The sequence below is a fragment of the Neophocaena asiaeorientalis genome, unplaced genomic scaffold (genome assembly GCF_003031525.2).
Source record: "Neophocaena asiaeorientalis asiaeorientalis breed wild unplaced genomic scaffold, Neophocaena_asiaeorientalis_V1.1 scaffold15, whole genome shotgun sequence".
NCBI lineage: Eukaryota > Metazoa > Chordata > Mammalia > Artiodactyla > Phocoenidae > Neophocaena > Neophocaena asiaeorientalis.
This window is the reverse complement of record NW_020185328.1, coordinates 743,124-763,848: the sequence shown is the minus strand read 5'-3', so window position 1 is coordinate 763,848 and position 20,725 is coordinate 743,124. Positions and strand designations below refer to the sequence as shown.

Sequence of the window (20,725 nt, the reverse complement as noted above, 5' to 3'; positions counted from 1 at the left end):
TCAAGAACACGAAGTAAGTGGTAAAGCTGGAGCTTGAACCCAGCTAGCACAGCTGCTCTATCTGGAGAATAAAGTCTTAACTGCTGGCATGCTGGCACGTAGTAGGCATCCCCCAGGTGTCCTGCTACTCTGAACTGATTTAATTGATAGTCATACCTCCTGGTCGTTACCCGGGCATAATGATGTCTATTTTGTTTTACAGCTAGAAAACAGCAAAATAATGGAAACGTTTTAAGAGCAAAGCTTTAACTCCCCTTCCATCTCTGTTTTCTATCTTCTGTTAATTCTCTGCTACTTACTCTTATCTTTGTCACTGACCACATTCTGCTATCCAACCCAAATTCCCTGCATTGCATCTGGTACAGTATGTGTGACTAGTAAGCAAGAGAAAGCAACCTGTTCTGTCTGAAAATATCTCCAGAAATGCTGTGCCAGCCTGTGATGAGACAGGGTTGGGAAAGGGAAGGAGAGAGAGTTGAGTACTGCAGCAAAACTAATCTTCCCATCTGCTGCTTTTGTATTTAAACATTGATTCTGAGGCTGGATACCTCCTATAATTATATAAGGGCCTCAGGCTCCTGGCAGCCAATCTTCCCTGGGGATTTACAATAGACCTTTGTCCTCCATCAATATAAACCAGGTTACAAATAATACTTTCTACTTTTACTGAATCCCTTTCATATGAGGAGGCCAAAGAATTCATCCCTTCAGTGCAATGTGATACAGGTTGGAATATTCTTCTTTCACCAAAGACAAAGACAGGGAGAAAGAGACCAAGTGAATGTACTGAATAAGCTGCTTCTGGTCTCAACAGTCTGAGGCTGTGCTGTAAACTGGTGTATGGGGCTGGCTCTTTTCTCTTTCTTCTTGACTTCTATGGTTCGAGGGTAGCTGTTTATCCAAATGAATTACTTCATTGAACAAGTGAATATAAAACACCCAGTTTTTTCCCCACCTTTGGAACCAAAAGATTCCCTATCCCTCTTCTATCTTGCTTGTTAAGGCTCAGGAGACTGGCTGTTGTCCACTACAGGAGGGAGCTCTGCAGCCTTCAAAATGGGGCTCTCCTGACCTGAGACGGGCTGCTATCTAGAGGGTGAGCCCCTGGCCACTGTGCCATACTGGCACTTAGTAGACACACCAGTTGTCAAAGACATAGTAGGAAAAAAAGAATGTAAAATAGCTCATTCATATTTTTTAAATCAATTACATGTTGAAATGATAACATTCCAAATATATCTGTAAGTAAAATGTATTATTAAAACTGTCCCCGTTTCTTTTTACTTTCTAAAATGTGGCTACAAGAAAGTTTTTTTTTTTTCTTTTTTTTTTTTGGCTGTACGCGGGCCTCTCACCGTTGTGGCCCCTCCCGTTGCAGAGCACAGGCTCAGCGGCCATGGCTCACGGGCCCAGCCGCTCCGCGGCATGTGGGATCTTCCAGGAACCGGGGCACGAACCCGCGTCCCTCGCATCGGCAGGCGGACTCCCAACCACTGCGCCACCAGGGAAGCCCTACAAGAAAGTTTTAAATTATGCATGTGGCTTGCATCCGTGGCCTGCTTTATATTTCTATGGGATAGCACTTCACTAATGTGATCCTTCAAGCCGAAGTCGTGTCCCCAGGGGTTCTCCTGTCAAATGTTCTCCCACCCTTGTCCTGACTAACTTGTTCTTCTGGGGAGCTCCAGTATTAACTTCTCTCTTTTTTTTTAGGGTCAGAAAACTTTAATAACACCTGGACAGAATCAATACTAACAATTTAAGGGGAAGTTTATACGTGATATTTTCTAAAGATTTAAACTATTCCAAAAGATTTTATCCTTAAAATTGTTTAAAAAAACAAGCTAACAAACAAAAACTTCACCCTATTTAACCCTCAGCAACTCGACTGTGGACTCACTTTACCCACACCTCGAAATCCTTCCAACCAATTAAGAAACTAAAAAGCAGAAACTCACGTGGGATTCTGACTGTCAGGCCTATCTTTCGATGTGTAGACTCTCCTATGCCCTTTGTCCTTCTGATGCTCCATCTTTTAACTGCAGTGACTCGCTCATTGCCTGAGCTCCACTTTGTTCTATGGTTCACAAAGTTAGTCAGCTGCATGGAGAATGGACGATGCTGAAATCTGCAGTATTACATTCTGAAAGGTCCTCTCTGACTCCTCACTCCTTCCCCTGCCTGGCCATCATCCCCCCCAGCCGAACCTTGAACCCCTCCTTGAACCTGAGGGCCCTCACCACCTCCTTGCTATTTCTGTCCTCCTGCTGGACTGTGAGCTCAAGGGCATGGAGCCTGGACCTGGCTTGTTCACTTCCATATCCCCACATGCAGCACGGGCTCTAGGCCTAAAGAGGGGTTTTCATGTATGTGTTTGCTTGAATGAATAAATGAATGAGTGAGTGAATGAAGGAGTGAATTCAGCTCCATCTGCACACAGGTATTTCTCTTCCAGACCCATGGCCCAAACCACCATTTCAGAAAGTTTGTGACTTGCTATGATCGAGACAGTGAGAGGACGCTGAAGAAATTTACAGAGGAAATTGGAAAGGTTAATGTGGCTTTAACCCATCGTCATAGCTTTTCATACATCATCCCCATATATATTCGAGGTGACTTTCTTCTTAAAGGATAGAAGCTGTATTAACTGAAGGAAAAGTGTGCTGGAATCATGGATTGAAATGCTTTGTCAAAGCAAAGGAAACGGTATGAAAGTTTGTGCAGAAGGAGATGATAGAGGGAATCTGAGGGAAAGAATTGGTGACACTCCTCCCCCCACCCCTTAAAGGGCTCTAACGCAACACTGAGGCTGTTGGTAACACAGCAACAGTTTCTACCTGTTATTGCATTTACTGTTTTAACAACACCCAGGTGTTTTTGCTTGATTCATAGATTAGGTTCTACTTTTTGGCTTCAACATAGAAAGTATTTTTTCTCTTAAAAGCAACTATGGGGACCTCCCTGGCGGTCCAGTGGTTACGACTCTGGCTTGCACTGCCGGGGGCATGGGTTCGATCCCTGGTTGGGGAACTAAGATCCTGCAAGCTACGTGGTGTGGCCAAAAATTTAAAAATAAAAAATTTTTAAAAAGCAACTATGGCAAAAAAATAGTACAGGATATTTTTGAGGAAATGGAGTTTTTCGGAGAAACCAAGGTGTGGGAAAATGAGTAACTATGTGGGAACCAGAACATCAAAGGTCTCCTTTACCCTCAACATATTCGCACACCCACCTTCATAAATACACACGCATATAGATACATTCATACACATTCACACTCAAACACCCACACATATACACCCACGCTTATACCCACACGTATCCCACACTCACTGAGGAGGGTGATTCACATGTTGGAACTTAACACCTAATGTGATGGTGTCAGGAGGTGGGGCCTCTGCAAGTTGATTAGGCCCTGAGGGTGGAGCCCCCATGGGTGGGATTAGCACTCTCTAAGAGACCCCAGAATGCCGTCTAGCCCCTTCCACCACGTGAGGATAAAACAGAAGTCTGCAACACAGAAGAGGGCCCTCACCCAACCATGCTGGCAGCTGGATCTCAGACTTCCAGCCTCCAGAACTGTGAGAAATTGATCTCTGTTATTTATAAGCCCCTAGTCTGTGGTATTTTATTATACTAAGACACATACATGCATAACATACATGCCCGCACACTCACACACGTACTCACATATACACACCCACACACTCACATCCCTCCCACGCATACAAAACTCCCACGCATTCACACACATGTGCACTCACTCACATATACAACACACACGCACACACACCACTCCAGACACGCACATTCACACATCCTCAACTCCCTCCACACACACCGGGGCTGTACCCATTCAGCACCAAGCTGTTCTCCCCTAGTGTAAACATCCTACAAAAACGAAAGGTCATCTCACTTCTCCCTATCTGCAAGAGAAACGTGTTCTCTCTGTGTTCACAGGCTGCTGGGGTTTTACTTGGGGCTTCCTCTAGTGCCAAAGCCCCAAATTCCCCTTTGCAGTGCTGGGGTGTCCCCCTTATCTGGTTTCCCAGTATTGATCAAAGTGAAAAAAAAAAAATCAGCCACCACACACGTCTTTGCTTCCTTTCCCCAGTGTGGTCTGACTGAGGCCCCACCACAAAGCACTTGATCCGGCTACAGTGTTTCTTTCTAGCCTGAGGTTTAGATGAGTTCCTTGTGTCACAGCACAGCCAGGTGCGTGAGACTCCCAAGCCTGCCCAAGGGGGGCAAGAGGAATCCCCAGGCGGATGAGTGGGAGAGGGGTGGTTCCAGAGGGCAGTATTTCCGCCCAGGAAAGGCTTCCAGCACAAGCACCACATCATGGAATCCTCTCATGGGAAATCACTTCCCCTCCCTAGACCTCAGTTTCCGTGTTTGTAAAACGAGTGTTAGAACTGCATGCTGCTTAAATGCCCTTTGGCTCTAGAGGTCTGGGATTCGTGGTTCTGGGGTCCAGAGCAGGACTGCTCATCTCAGCAACTCCAGCCGGGGTTTAATTACCTCTCCCAGGTGGGTGGAGAGGCAATTGAAGAAGCCCAGGATTCGACAGAGAAGGACTAAATCCTGTAATGACCCTATAAAACTGAAGACTGGGTCCAACTTTCCTTTCTCAGGCTGGACAATCATTGAAGGTTTTGAAGGTGCCCTGTCATGACTACCATCTGGCACAAGGTTATAGAAGCTTCTAGTATTTACATTTTTGGTTTCTTATTCAAATCGATTCCAGTCCAAAGCATCCTTCTTGGGCCCACAATTCTGGCTCCACAAAAGGAAAGATTTTCTAACTTCTCAATAAGAGATGCCATCGAGGCATAGGCTTCCTCCAAAGCGATTCTCCCTGTCCCAGAAGGTCCCAGATATCTGTCCGTCCTGGCTGGGCTGGGAGCAATGTTTATGAGAGAAAGCGTGGACTAGAAGTGCTTTAAAGCCTCTTTGAATTTCAAGGCTTCATTTTAGAATCTAAGCTTCGTGAGGAAGAGCGACAGGATCAAGATGAGTAGCAGAGAGGAGTTTGCATACGCAAGCTTGCTAAGCATTACCTGTTGGCTAACAAATAGTTATTTTGACTTTGCTCTGACGTTGGTTTCAGGGTACCCTGCTCGTGCCTGTTCTAAATTCTCTCTGTGACAGTATACACAGATATAGCACCAGGCACGTTGCTTACCCTGTTAAGATAAAAATCATGATGCAGTATCATTTAATTTTTCCTTGGTGGCCCCCGTGATTTTTCTGCGTTTGTGTCTTCTCATTGACTGGGCCCTACAACGGCCTTGTCAGCTCTGCAGGTACCAGGCTCATTACCCTCATTCTACCGAGAGATACCCTAGAGCAGAGAGGAGTGAAATGGGACCAGAACAGAGTATCTTTTCCGATAACTGTAAAGCACATTTTGGGAAGAGGGAATCTTTATGGGAGGAAGAATATTCGTTTTAACCAGTCGCTTACTTCTGAAAACGAAAACCAATAGCCAGGAATTGAGCTGGGTTCTTCTATACTATTTACAAATCATGGCTGCTCTAAATGCCTTGCTTTAGGAATAATCTTGCTATTAACAATGTTTTATTTTAAGATAAATTTTAAGCTGCAGTTTTAGTTTCGAAGGGAAGAACTTGATTATGACTCACCAAGCTATTTATAGTAGACTCCTCTTATGCCAGACATTTTGTGTGTGTGTGTGAGAGAGAGAAAGGGAAAGAGGGAGCAAGAGCTCATTTCTTAAAACCGAAGAAGATTGCAATTATCAAAATCTATCAAGCTAACCCCACCAGAGGACTTTATTAGTCTGACTTCTGGTTTCATGCTCATCAGCTTCATAATTCCAAAACTGTTTATTTGCCCTTAACTAGAAGAACTGTCGTAAAAGGGATGTAAGTTTTGGGAAATAAAACCTCTTCTTATGAACAAGCCAATCAGTAGCTCAATTCAAATAGTATTTTTTTGGACAAAGATGAGTCATGCTGTAGCAGAAAGAGCTCTGGATGGGTTTTAGTCCCAGCTCTGCACTTAGTAGGTGGGTGACTTTGAGAAGAACCTCCTTTCTTGGACTCTCAGTGTTTTCATGTGTTAGTGGGGATACCAGTATGTACCTCTTAGAGTTTTTGTAAGGATTAAGTGAAATGATAATGCCAGCTTTCAGTACTCTGTAAAACTTTTACATTTTGTAATAACATTAGGCCTCATTGTTTTCTGGAAGGTTGTTCAGTTTACTACTGTTTTGCTACTATTCGTAAAGGCTGCTTCCTTTTCCTATTCCTATTATTTTCTACTATTATTAGTATTCCTGAGGTAGAGCAGCATTTTTTCCATCCTTTCCCTTTTCAATGACCATAGAAAACATATTGTTTTCCATTTGGTTTTTTTTTTAACATCGTTATTGGAGTATAATTGCTTTACAGTGGTGTGTTAGTTTCTGCTTCATAACAAAGTGAATCAGCTATACATATACATATATCCCCATATCTCCTCCCTCTTGAGTCTCCCTCCTACCCTCCCTACCCCACCCCTCTAGGTGGTCACAAAGCACCGAGCTGATCTCCCTGTGCTATGCAGCTGCTTCCCACTAGCTATCTATTTTACATTTGGTAGTGTATATATGTCCATGCCATTCTCTCATTTTGTCCCAGCTTACCCTTCCCCCTCCTTGTGTCCTGAAGTCCATTCTCTACATCTGTGTCTTTATTCCTGTCCTGCCCCTAGGTTCTTCAGAACCTTTTTTTTTAGATTCCATATATATGTTTAGCATACGGTATTTGTTTTTCTCTTTCTGACTTACTTCACTCTGTATGACAGACTCTAGGTCCATCCACCTCACTACAAATAACTCAATTTCATTTCTTTTTATGGCTGAGTAATATTCCATTGTATATATGTACCACATCTTCTTTATCCATTCATCTGTTGATGGACACTTAGGTTGCTTCCATGTCCTGGCTATTGTAAATAGAGCTGCAATGAACACTGTGGTACATGACTCTTTTTGAATTATGGTTTTCTCAGGTTATATGCCTAGTAGTGGGATTGCTGGGTCATATGGTAGTTCTATTTTTAGTTTTTTAAGGAAGCTCCATACTGTTCTCCATAGTGGCTGTATTAATTTACATTCCCACCAACAGTGCAAGAGGGTTCCCTTTTCTCCACACCCTCTCCAGCATTTATTGTTTGTAGATTTTTTGATGATGGCCATTCTGACTGGTGTGAGGTGATACCTCATTGTAGTTTTGATCTGCAAGAAACCATACTCTTAAACATCCACAGCTTTAATTTCCCCACAAATGAATAAGTGAGGTTGCATGGTCACTGTTGGGCATATTGTATGAATCAGAAGAGGTGTACTGAGTGGGGTCAAAGGGTGGACATGCTCGGGGATGGGAGGGAACCTTGATCCGACTGGTGGGTGAGGGAAAGATGTGATTGTGTGGAGGCAGGAAGTCAGAGTTCTCACCCTTGTTTGGGAAAAATAAATGACACAGAGTCAAGCATCATGAGGATCTGGCTGAGAAAATGAGCTCCAACACAGACTCTGAAGGCTCACACCAAAGCCACTATGGAAACAGAAGGTCTTTTTCTGGCCTTGAAACTTATCATTCAAATATGTAATTCTCTTCATATGTCAATTATATCTCAATAAAAACAAAACAAAAAACCCAAATCTATAATTCTCCTGAATTTTAAGTGGACACCGCAAACTTACCTTCCAGAAAAGAGAAATCTGTTGTCTATTGTAGTCAATGTGCTGTCTCATGTACCAGACATCTAATGTTCCAGTAGGCTCTGTTTTGAAGGGGAAAAAAAACAGTTTCATATATACATATATATCTATACAATAGGAAGACTTTGGAAGTCAATTGGTTATTCATTAAATAATTCAGGGGGAGTAGGATTATAGGATAATTTCAGTTTTCTTTGTGTCCCAGTATCTTCCTTTTTCTGCTGTTACACAATGAACATGTATATATCTTTGACTACAGAAGTCAGAAAAAACAAGGTTACCTTGAAGACAAATTTTAAAAAATGACAAGGAAATTAGATTCTTAACTTACTCTTAAAACATGTATTAGTAAAACAACTCAAAGAAAGTACGTCTGGTTAATTCTTTTTTATTGGAATGCAGAAAGAATTCTCAATAGAAAAATAAACATAAATCATAAGGGAAACATTTTTTTGATCCTGTAAAAATACAAAATACAAATGATGAACTTTGTGTTCATCTCCGTTCCTGAACTTATGCTGGACTATAATTATTTGGTTTTATGATCACTAAACAATAATCTATTAGTAAGGAGGCCTATCTCATTCATCTTAATACTCCTCATACCTAGCACAATGCTTAGAATGTAACAGACTCCCAGTTACTCTTTGTTAAATGATGAATAAGCAAATGAAAAAACCAGGCAATATTATCTACTTGATGCTGAAACACAGGCTGAACTCATAGAAGAAATAATCACCAATCCATAAGACGATGGTCAAATATTACCTAATTTAATTTGAGAAAGTCAATAGAACATACTTGAAAAGAAACTGAATAAGCAACTCCTGTGTCTAAGAGTGTGTGTGTGTGTGTGTGTGTGTGTGTGTGTGTGTGTGTGTGTGTGTATGGGTCAAGTAGTTTTATTTCTCCCACTGTCAGATTTGTTTTGATTTACAGCCAGGGGTGGAATCAGCAGAAGCAATCCCTGAAAACAGGCTTCAACTGCACCAACCTTATTTGTGTAACAGTGACATTCAGAGTATATTAGGGTGAGGCTATCTTGCGGTTCCTTTTGGAGCAGCAAGTTCCATTTAACCAGATGGAAATTTCCAGAAACTAAGTCCCATCTGGAGAGCAGAAGACAAACAGCCAGAGAGGGGAGAAGAGAAAGAAGGACAGGGAGGGAGCACATGTCCCAGCTATGGGCAGGCCCTTTGTGGGCCCATTCAATTACATCTCCCGTCCTCCTCAGCCCCGTGATGCACTAGCGTCAGGGCAGTGGTTAAAGTGTGAGCTCCAGAGCCAGACTGTCTATGGGCAAATCCCAGCTCTGTGATCTTGAACAAATGTTTACCATGTCCTCAAGCCAGGTTCCTCATCTGTCAAATGAGGACATTAATTCTACACATCAGATGGGGCTGTTGTGAGAATGTAAATGAACGGAAGAGTGCTGACACATGGTAAGTACTCAGTAAATTTTGCTGCTGTGTTTTCTTCCTTTGAGAACTGAAGTACTGAGAAGTTAAGGAACTTGATCAAGGTTCCAGAACTAATCATCGGAGAAGCCAGGCTTTGAACACAGCTCTGTTTTATCACATAGCCTGTGCTCTTTTCTCTGCATTATGCGGTTGCCTGGCTCTGTGAAGGGTTATGATTTCTCTATAAAACTTTCATCCTCCATCAGGTACACCTTTCTATTCTCTTCCTTTGTCACTTCCTCTTCCTGCCTCTCTCACCTTTGTCTCTCTTTTTTTATTTCTAAACATTCACTTCTTTTCTTCCCCTTCTCTTCCCACCAGTGGTAGTATTTACCCTTGCAGCCAGGAATTAGAAGTAAGAAATGTATACAGAAGACATTCTGAAAGTGCTCTCAATCATTCAGGATTACAGGGAGCCAGGAGTCAAGCTCAGAACTTTTTTTCTGCTAGTCCAGCTGCATAAAAGGAAAAAAGCACAGGCAACAGAAGGAAAGGGGGCCTGACATTTATTAACCACCTACCATGCGCCAGGTAACCTTTGGACACTTTATATGCATGATCTCACTTAATCCTCACACAAGGCAGAGGGTACATGTGATTATACCTGTTTTGCAGCTGAGGACAAGGAGGTTGACAAATGCTAAGTGATTTACAAAAAGCGTGGAGCTGGTGATGGCAAAGCTAAGAGCCGAGCCCAGGTCTCACTGTCTCCAAAGACCCCGCTCGTCCATTACAGTCCACCGTGTTGAGCAAAGATCTGAGCACTCCACAAACTAGATAATCCAGACATTGACTACATAATCAGGATTTGGAAACTTGGGTGTGCTCAATGTCAAAGCCAGTGGACGTGTTCCATGGTGCTAAATGTCTTCAGTAAATTACATATTGGTAAGAAATTTAAAGGGAACACTCATTGTCTCATTGCCTCTCATTGTCACTCGTTGCCTCTCATTGTCACTCATTGCCTCTACAACCTACCAGATTATTACAGAGCTAAGAATCAAATTCTAGAGTCATATTTTGTTCAAAGGATAAATTGAAATTTTAATGGTGCCCACTTGCAGCATAAGCCTCTATGGGAGAGAAATCATTAACCAAATCTGTATGAGTGTCAAGTGTAAAATTTCATGACCAGGAATGTCAAACCATTTCTGCTTAGAGCAACTTAAGGGCTAATATTAGAGACAATCTTTGACATTCAACTCTCATAAAATCACTTAAAGTCCTAACCTCAGTGTTATCTAACAAAAGACAGATAAAACTACTATGGGTAGACGAGAAAAGGTAAGGTAAAGGAAAAAACCATTGGGTTAAAGAGGAGGGAATCACCAATATGAAAAAAGAGGACATCCTAAATTAAGCCGAAGATCAGTTTAACTGACCTAACTGACCTCGAGGGTTCTTTCAACTCTAAATCCCAAGATTCTAGGATTCTGTGAAATAGCACATGTGGTAAATAAATCAGGGCCAAGCCATGTGCTACTTCTGAGGTTAGCATCCATCTCTGAAGCCAAGGCAAGTGCAAGGGTGTAAACAAAAGCAATTGAATTGCAAGTGGAAAGCAATCCCTCCACAGAGATTTTAGCAGGCAGTGGAGTGGAGTAGAAAGATCTCTAAGAACAGTGAAAATGGAGAATTTAACACAAAGTAAATATGAAAAAGGAATATCTTGAGAGATTTCAGGTAGTGGGCTAAATTGAACCCATGAGAATATTTTGGTCCAAACCATGCTCCAAGCAGGACAAGATAGAGATAAGTCATTTGCCATCTTGGTTACTCCACGTCCACTCTTTGGGCTGTGATACGTTTCTCTAAAATCTAGTTTCAAATAACTCAAACAGATTTACAAACACCCATTTGCTTAAACAATTTTTTAGTGGTACACTCTTGCCTTTATATGTTACCACCTGCTATGTCTCCATGGGAAGCCCTACACAGATGCTCCCACCCTTCCTCCTCTTTGATAACTTTCAACACTTGGTTCACTCTCTCTTTCCACTCCTTTCTGTCACTATTTTTGGTGGCTCATCATCCACCCTGGTGTTCCTTCCCAATGGCTGGTACTGTCCCTCCCTCCACCTGCTCACTTCCAATGATCTGATTCTCTCAACTTCTTCACTGAGCAAAAGGAAGCAATCAGACAGGGATTCCCTAATCTTTCCACCCTGGAAACTTTCGAACTTCCCCATCAATTCCCTAACACAGCACCCCTACTGATTTTACTGTGGATGAAGCATCCCCACTTCCATCAAAGACCAACCCCTTGAGTTCTGGATCCCATCCTCTTGCTTCGTCAAGGATCTCTCTCCCACCATTATCCTACTTCCTGTATCATTAATTTCTCCCTCTCTGCTGGGCCCTTATCATCACCTTGCAAATATACTGTATTATCTCTGATCCTAAAAGCAAAAACAAATAGGGAATTTCTTAATACCACATCCTGCTCCAGCTACTGCCCAACATCTCTGCTCTCCTTCACAGAACGTCCTGAAGAGTTGTGAATTGTCACTGTCTTTATTCCCTCACCTAACATTCACTCTCAAGCAATGCCAATTGATTCTGTCCCCATCACACTACTGATGCTGCTCCTGGTTGGCAATGAATGCTATTTTGCCAAATCTAATGATCACCTCTCTATTCTCATTTCATTGGATTTATTGGCAGCATTTGACATAGCTGAATACTCCACCATCTTTTCTTTTCTTAAAGAAACATAACCTTTCAACATCCAGATCACAAGTGAAGAGCTTGTTTCTTAATAGAAGCAGAAATGTTTCATCCATACTAAAGTCAATGGAGGCCTCATGTTAGAGTGCCAAGGGAAAAAAGTGAGTTGCAAAAGATTACATACACATATAATTTTGATTAAGCTCAAAAATAAGCAAAACTAATCACTGTTTAGAAATACATACGTTTCTGAAAGCTACGAGAAAAAGTATGAGGATGATATAAACACACAGTCCAGAATAGTGGTTACGTACAGTGAAGCGTGACACGGTAAGAATATATCGGTAATCTTATAGCATTTAAGCTGAATGGTGGGTTTCTAAGTGTTCATTTTATTGTTACGCTTTGTAATGAGAAAGTAGCTTAAACTAGGATAGTCAGAGTAGCAATGGAAAGAATGAATGCATTTTGAATGTTTTAGAAGAGTCAACTGCTGGTATGAGGGGATAGGAGAAAAGGAGAAGTTAAGGATGATTTCTGCATTTTTGACTTGAGTAGCTAGGAAGATGGTGGTGTCAATTACCACGACAGGAAAGATTGAAACAGAGGCATTTTGGAAACATTTTGCTTTGGAGAAAAAAATAAAAGTGTCTGTTTAGGCTATGTGAGGTTTAGAATGTCTGTTGACATCTAAGTGAAGATATGGAATAGGTGACTGGAACACAAACCTGAAGTTCTGGAAAGAGTCCAGGACAGAAACTATATTCTATCTTTCTCTCTCTCTCTTTACCTACCTATCTAGTTTTAGAGCCATGAGACTGAATGAGGTCAGCTGGGAAAAGAAGGGGGTCCAATATAAAGCCCTACAGATTGAGATTAAAAAGAGAAAGATGGCCAGCAAAAGAGACAAAGGAGAACTGACCAACATGGTAGAGTAAAAACCAGGAACAAGGGATTTCACAGAACTCAAGAGAATCAAGTACTTCTAGGAGAAAATAGCTCTTTTCTTCTACTGCAATAACCTTGGAGACCACATGTTCCAGATGGAGGAAGGCCACAAGATTCCCTTTGGACTTTGCAGGTTTTTCTTGGTGTCATCTCTTCCAGGAATCTTTCCGTGATGTTTCAAGATAGACTATAAGCTCTTGAGTCTGAGGATCTGACTGGTTATCATTATGTCTGAGCACCTGGCATAGTTCCTGATATACACACATTCCTCACAGATCATCCAGAGAAGTATTTTTTCCCCCAGTGGCTTCTTTTGGAGGGCTTCATGGAAAACATTTCTTCCCATTTGGGTGATCACTACCTTGTCAAATAGTTAAGTTCAGGCATTTACTTCTTCCAGGATAGATGTTGGGCTTAGAAGAGACCACAAGAAGATAAAAGGGTAGGGACACTCACTGGATCTAAAACATAACATTTTCCCTCTAATGAAAATGTTCGTAGGTAAATCCCTTTAGAATGTAAAGAACCATTCATTCTCATTTCCTGAAGCCTTAGGCAAAAAGATGCAAGTATAATAGTTTCAAGTTTAGCTAGTTTAGGAGTCAGCAAACTATGGCCCATGGACCAAATCTGGCTGATTCCTTATTCCCTGTTTTGGTATAGCCAGTGAACTAATAATAATGGTTTTCACATTTTTAAATGGTTGAAAACAAGTCAAAAGAAGAAACATTTTTAGTGACATGAAAATTTTATAAAATTCAATTTTCAGTGTGCAAAAATAAAATTTTGGACACAGCTTTGTCTATGTATTTGTATACTGTCAATGGTTGCTTGCCTGTGATAACACTAGATTTTAGTAGTTGTGACAAAGATCATATGGTCTGCAAAGCTGAAAATATTTACTATATGGACCTTTATAGCAAATGTTTGCTGACTCCTAAGCTAGACTTACCATCTTGCTTGCTAACTGAGATGGTAAAATAACCTCTAGTATTTAATTGTTCACACCTAACCTATCCTAGCAATAGTTCAAAGTCACAAATGAATGAATAATTGTCTAGCTTCTTAATGTGAACATGGGTGGCTGCAGCTGGTAGCCTTGCATTTTCTCCCTCTTTGGGATCTCTCACCAATCACCTATGCCACCACCACAGTGGGGGAGGACTCCTCCTTTGCTGCTCTGGCACTAGTATGAGCATTTAACACTTCCTTTATTAACTGTTCACAGTCACATTTAGCAAGACCAAACATATAAATAAGACTGAAAAATGGTGAATGAACAGACAGAAACACCTAACTGATAATACAGCTCTAAGGAGTGGTTCATTCATCTTTATTTTGGAGTCTCTTCCTGGGTGTTCAAAATGATGAGGGAGTGCCTTCCCCCCAACATCTGGGCATCTTCTCAGGCATGTTTGGACACTATGCAGCCCAAATTCAGACTGTTTTCCCACTAGAAGTAAAATATGATTGCTTGTTTCCCAGTATCAGGCCCACTGATAGCTACTGATTGCTGGACTGTCCTAAACATAAGAAAGTTATCTCTTTCCTTCCACCCCTTACTTAGTGGTCATTTAAAAAGTGTTTTTCATGGAGGACCATGACAAGAGTTGAATTTAATGACATGGGAAAGGGCCATGTGAAGTGAATAATACCCTCATTCTCTGCTGGAGTGCTATAAATAACTGTGCCCAATCCACCAGGAGATAACATATTGCTCTGTTTTGAGTAGCCAAGGCTGCAAAGAAAAAGCTCTACCATAAGATCATTCAGTTTTAGACAGTGACTAAAAAAAAAAAAAGAAAAAAGCTTACTAGTACTTACTAGTATTTTTTTTTTAAATGCCAAGTTATATATCCGTACACATCTCAGGGGTCAAAAGGAAATAGTGTTAAAAAAAAATTCACACCTTTTAGGTTTACATCAGTTGATGTTTCATACAGAAACTGATGACAGGAACAGCGGTTAGAGGTGAAAACCATGAAGTTTAGAGTAAGAGAAAAGAGAACCTGCAACAACCCGCAGAAAGATCAAACACAAAAAAGGGAGATTCAGACACTGAAAGGAAACCAGCAGAGCTTGGTAGCGTGGTGTATCTCAGAGAATGCGTTTCTCTCTTTATGAATGTTTGCAATTACTCTGAATAAGCCAGCTTCCTTGGTTCAATTCATAACCATCTACGAGTTCATAACCGTAACAAGTTGCTGCACTCATTGTTATGATGGTGGTTTATTTTATAGGATATGAGAAAGTTACCATCCTGGGTTTTTAATGCAACAGATAAACACTTGAAAAAAAAAGAAAGAAAGAAAAACCTTTTCATACATCTCTAAATGGGTCATTATCAAGTGTAAGTAAAAATGATAAGAATTTACAAGCCCAGAGTTTCCCTAGTTTATACTTTAGCTTAATGTGATATAACTTAAAAATTTTCAGTCTATTTACTACCTTGGACTTGGACATAAAATATGGCCCATTTCCAAGAATTTTATCTGTACCATGTATAAATAAAGTCTAAAAATCCATGAGGTATTTTTAAAATGCATTACTTTGACATTGTAATAAAAGGATAATAAGAGTAAGCTCCGGAGTATAAAAATGACACACATTTAAACAGAGAAAAAGTGGCTCAACATTAATTGAAGAGATTTTTATCATAAAATGAGAGGAATAAATTATAATTTGCTGAATGAATTCATTTAAAAATATTTTTTAAATAGCGAAATGCAATTATTGTCAGAAGAAAGGAAGAGTATACAATTATTCTATAATTTATATATTATTTATTTTATTAATAGTTTACATCCTTGAAAGTCATTGGAGTATCACTGATAAGTGTCATCAGTTACCAAAAATCACTAGTAGCTCACAGAAAATGAATGTAGCTGAATCATTAGGCTAGTTTACATGCACACATATCTATAAGTTTCACAAATAAGGACTTAGCTTTTCTGACATTAATGCTTCAAAATCTCCAGATAATAAAGCAACAGATTATATGTCAATTATTTTTCCTCTGAAACAAATTTTCATAAATTATGAAGCTGTACACTGTATCACTGAGTGCTTTTGAAAACTAATATTCAGATGGCTATTTCTTATATCTCCAAAGATTTAGTATTGTCATAAAGTTCATATAAGCATTTTTGCTTTTTTGATTATACTTCAATAAAATTGTCTTCCCAATAATAACCAAAAAGAAAAGTCCATCAGACTTAAAAATATATTTGATCTCCTCTTTATAGCTATGGGCAGTCTAGTGGTACTCATGTGAGCAGTGAGTATCAAAGGTCTGAAGAAGTGCAGTGCTGTAACATTTGGAGGAGGAAAGATTGCCAGATGTTAAACTTTATTTTAAAATGTTATCTCCAGAGTTTACCTTTTTTCAAGCTTTTAGTATGGCTTATAAAGCCATATTAATTTTCATAGAATCAAAAGGGTAAAATGTATCAAGGTTTAATGATAAAGGAATGAAATTAATTACTGGTTGCAGCTTTGTGGAATAAGAGAAAGTAACTGAGAAAGTAAGTGAAATAGAAATAAGAGCTATAATCAAACATTACTGAGGCATAAACTTGTAACCAGCATGATAACGTGTGGCAAACACGTTACCTAATGTTAAAAAATTTTTAGCGATATAAACATATCTCCCTGGACAGCTTCAATACTTAAGTCAATGTCAAAATGAGCTTGTTAATTAATGCACTCATACTTTTTGATTCAGTAACAGTTCTTTAGAGATTCTATTCCAAGGAAATCATTACATCTTCCTCTCTCTCTCCTGTCTTTCCTCCACTCTATCCACCTCCCTCCCCTCCATTTTTTCTGAGACACATACCTTCTTCTGGTGTTTGTGTTCTCAATGATTCACTCCAATCACTCCAACTACCTTTATAAAGATGTAACTTAGAGGAAATCTGAAATTCATATTCTGTAAAGGGTTTCAGATCCAGCAAATCATGTCTTCCTTTGGCATTTGTGGCATTAACCTTGAATCCAACAAGATTTTAAAAAGTGCCTGTTAATACTAAATTCATTTAAATAAAGGTAGGAAAACCAGACCAGATAACGCTTTTTACTTTTCAAATCTGTCATTCAATAAGAAGAAATATCAATGACTGGGTTACTGAATACACGTGATGTTAATCTGAAACAATAGCTTCTCATTAATAAAACAAAAAACTCCTGGGTCTAAGAATCCATCTATATGGATTCCAAGGGGGATCCCGAAACCAGCTGAAAAACAAGATTGAAAACTACCAGTTTTCAAAAGGGCCTTGAAGAAGCTTGTTTCTACACTAGAGATTATTCTTTATTTGGTTACAACTAGGATGTGATGAATGTTTTAACACAGACATAAAACTGGTCCCAAACAGAAACATTTAATTATATAAGAAAATTATATAGGAAAAATTATAGGTGAAAAATTTAATTATTATACCTCTCTACATGTGGAGCTGATCCTTTGTTATTATTATAAGCCATTATATTTTACAAAATACTGGAAGGAATTATAATCTTATATTTTTTACTGTAAAAAATTTAATGTTTAGGGAAATTCATGGTGGGCCAGTGGTTAGGACTCCGTGCTTTCACTGCCAAGGGCTGGGGCTCAATCGTGGCAGAAAAAAAAAAAAAAAAAAAAAAAAAAATTAATGTTTACTATTACATCAAAATGTGAAGCTTTTTCTTTGGAATATTCAATTCAGATAAGCCCCTCTTTGAACATTCCCTAATATTTCTCTTTCCAATATGTTAAAAAAAATTACTAAAAAGTAGTAATGGAAGTAATGATGGGGTGGGGGTAAAATAACAAGGAAAAATGACTCACTAGAAATAAATTGTAGAAAATTAATGTGGATTTACAGAAGCCTGTGGCTTAAAAAATTTTGGAATCAGTGATCAAACTTTAAGATATTTCTTAATAAACAGAAGTGTAAGTGACTGGTGTGTCTCAAATGTGTATGTGTACTTTTGGGCTAAATATTCTTAAAACTCCATATTTTGCTGGTATGAAAAGAGAGATCTGGGCATTGCTCCTAAGAACCCCTCCCTGGTTTCCCCTTCACTCTAGAGACCATTACCATATTCCAGGACCTGCTGTTAATGGGCCGGTATCTGAGTCGATTAAGCAGCACCAGCCCCTCATCTCTCCACTGAAGGGTACACCTGCTCACGGAAGCGTTTACAAATTTGATTCTGATGTCCCACGGAGGAAGAGGCCTCACTGGTAACCAGGACAAAAAAAAAGTGTGACTCAGGCTCCATAATTGGAAATTGTCTTATGTATTGACATGGGCTTCTAAAGAGTTGAACAAATCTCATTTCTAAGATGCATGGTTACTAAACTTGGTGAAATAGACAAGAGAGTAGTCCCTGGCTTTTAGAAAGAAGAAAAAGTTGGATTCATTTCTAAATCATTAAAGTAATTCCCTTTAATCTACCCTCATTTTTACTAAACTACGATGAACATCAGTAATAATTTCGATTCCATTTAATTCAATGATTAAAAGAAAACCAATGTGCCAAAACCCAGGAGTTCCAGTGGCTGAGAAGGTAGAGGTGTGGTTAGTGGTGATCACCATAGAAGGAGAAGAAATATTGGTAGGAAAAGCCATAGGAAAGAGAGCAACAGAGGAATAGAAGAGAAGAATAAAAGGGAAAGAAGGTGGCTAGAGATGATCAATGTCAACAGATGGAAGGTAGAATGGGCAGAACTTTGATAGGAAAATATAGAGTAGATACCGACATTCAGACTCACAGTTAGCAGTATGTGTGCAAAGAGGTGCTTTGGGAAGAGAGAAGAGAGACACATAGTGTGAGGCCAGAACTTCAGGCAGGCCTGAAGCCCAGTCCTACATGGGATGTTGAGACCTTGGGAATGCCTGGGATTGGCCTCTGATTCAACTGGGCCAATTACATTTGCTCAGAAATGTGCTGGGACTGGCTCACTCTAGCTCCCAAGCTGATGAGAGGGGTGGAGGTAGGTATTCTCTGAGGAAGATGGATTGGTACAATGATACACTTCCTTTATAGGTGGCACCTGGCTGCTCTAGCCCTGCAGGCCCACATGCAGCCTATCTCAGAACAATGGAGTAGCTATGGGGGTGAAAAGACACCTGAATAACCTCACATGACCCTTGCCTCAGTCAGATGGTATCACTGGCAGCCAGTGCCTTCACGGGATTTGGGGCCAGGGGGCTCTTATTTCTCCAACGGAGAGAATAATGTTCAATATCCCATTTTGAACATCTCTCTATAGCTCTAGAGACATACATCCTTTGGCTTGCATCAAAGAAACATCTATCCTTTGCCTATGCCTACTGGCCACTTTCCGTGAACCACTGTCCCTTTTGAAACAATCACACATAGAACATTCAAGTGATTTAAAAAATAATATTCACGTGCTAAAGATCGACACTTACAAAAAGTGAAATAATACATACCTATGTCCAACAATGTGAATGAGGATGGGAATGAAGAAGCACTCCCAAGACTATTGATAGCAGTAACCTTGGCTGTGTAACTAGATTCAGGTGATTCAGGGGTTAGGTTAATTCCAAGGTCCAAATGATCACAATAGTGATCATTACATTGCTTCTGCCAAGTTAAATTTTTGGGTCCCTTTAACCTGTAAATGAAAGACGATTGTGTTTAGCAAGATACTTTATGTGCTGTTGCCTTCTTAGCACAAAGGAACAAAATGTTCATATATTTAAAATTCCTCACATTTTTAAGGTCAGTTTTACTACTAGGGCATACACAATGGGAATATTTGTATTCTGTGGTCATAAATAGGACCATACTTCACCCCTCTCTTTTTTTTTGGTAGGACTGAGACTTTTTGACATTCGTATGGATGAGTAACCATCTCTACACTGTCTGAATTCCCAAAACCCTGGCTGACATCTTAGCTCCTTAGGACAGATCCAATCATCCAAAGGATCCATGGCCACCTTGGCATTTACTGCACAGAAATGCCAAATGCTAGTACAGACCAGAACCCTGAGCCCCACTGCCTTTTCCTTATCTCCTACTCACTTAGGCATAGTGCTACCAGCGGGATCTTTGGAGAGGATTACAGAATCAACTCCAAGGAAAAGAATCTCCCAGACTCTCTCTTTTTGTGAACTCTCAGGTCAGGCAAAGGTGCTTTAAAAAGAAACTCCTCCAAGGCAAATGGAATGCTACCACAAAAAAGAGTCTATTTATAGACTCTAAGAGTCTATACCATGACCCTAAGAGTCCACAACTGCAGAAAAGGAAAGGGATATAATGCAGCCAGTTTAATCCTATAAAGCAGGGAAGAACGACTACAACATGGGCCTTGGATGCCCTGAAGAGAACTCTGAGTTAGTCACACTTTAGATGAATAAGCCAGTTTTACTTGATGAACACTAGAATTTTTTTTAAAGTATCTAATTATCTAGAGGTGTTTATTGCTTCTTCTCTCTGGTAAAACTAGAACTGTTCAGTACTTCTAAATGTCATCTAAGAGAAGACCTACCAAAAAAGCTGCAAAAATACAGTCTCACTCACTGTAAAGTATAAGCAGTATACAGGTGGGTGTCTTGTCCTCTATCCCAGGTGCATCTCACGGTCCCACGTTCTCCCTTCTGTATACAAGATAAGTTTTGAGGCTGTTCTGGAATAACTTTAAAAATAAATAACAAAACCACCTATTTTAAATAGCACACAGGTGATACTTCAATTACATTGTTATTATTTGCCAACAAGATAACAATACTTCCCCTATGTCTCCTATACCCAGAGGAGCTGGGAGCCATTTCAGATCCCATGAAGTTCAAATTTGCCTCCTAGGCATGAATTTCTTCCAATAACCATGGCAATAATAGTGAATATGGATCAAACAATTATTATATGCCAAGTCCTATGCTCAGTGTTTTATGTGTGGTTTTTC

At 39.9% G+C, this 20,725-nt stretch overlaps 1 protein-coding gene across 4 annotated transcripts in view; it reads right to left on the bottom strand.

The window, feature by feature from the left end:
• Nucleotides 1-20,725, bottom strand: part of IL12RB2 (interleukin 12 receptor subunit beta 2) — an 80,741-nt gene that overhangs the window by 40,151 nt on the left and 19,865 nt on the right. For 2 of the 4 annotated variants that reach the window (XM_024734589.1, XM_024734590.1), the window contains exons 4-8: nucleotides 20,344-20,458; nucleotides 19,251-19,435; nucleotides 17,889-18,031; nucleotides 16,643-16,793; nucleotides 7,712-7,791 (exon numbers count right to left, since the gene is read on the bottom strand). In XM_024734589.1, the coding sequence (XP_024590357.1) occupies nucleotides 7,712-7,791; nucleotides 16,643-16,793; nucleotides 17,889-18,031; nucleotides 19,251-19,435; nucleotides 20,344-20,458 (674 nt within the window). The remainder of the gene's footprint in view (nucleotides 1-7,711; nucleotides 7,792-16,642; nucleotides 16,794-17,888; nucleotides 18,032-19,250; nucleotides 19,436-20,343; nucleotides 20,459-20,725) is intronic. The other 2 variants (XM_024734591.1, XM_024734592.1) reach the window with 2 other exon arrangements.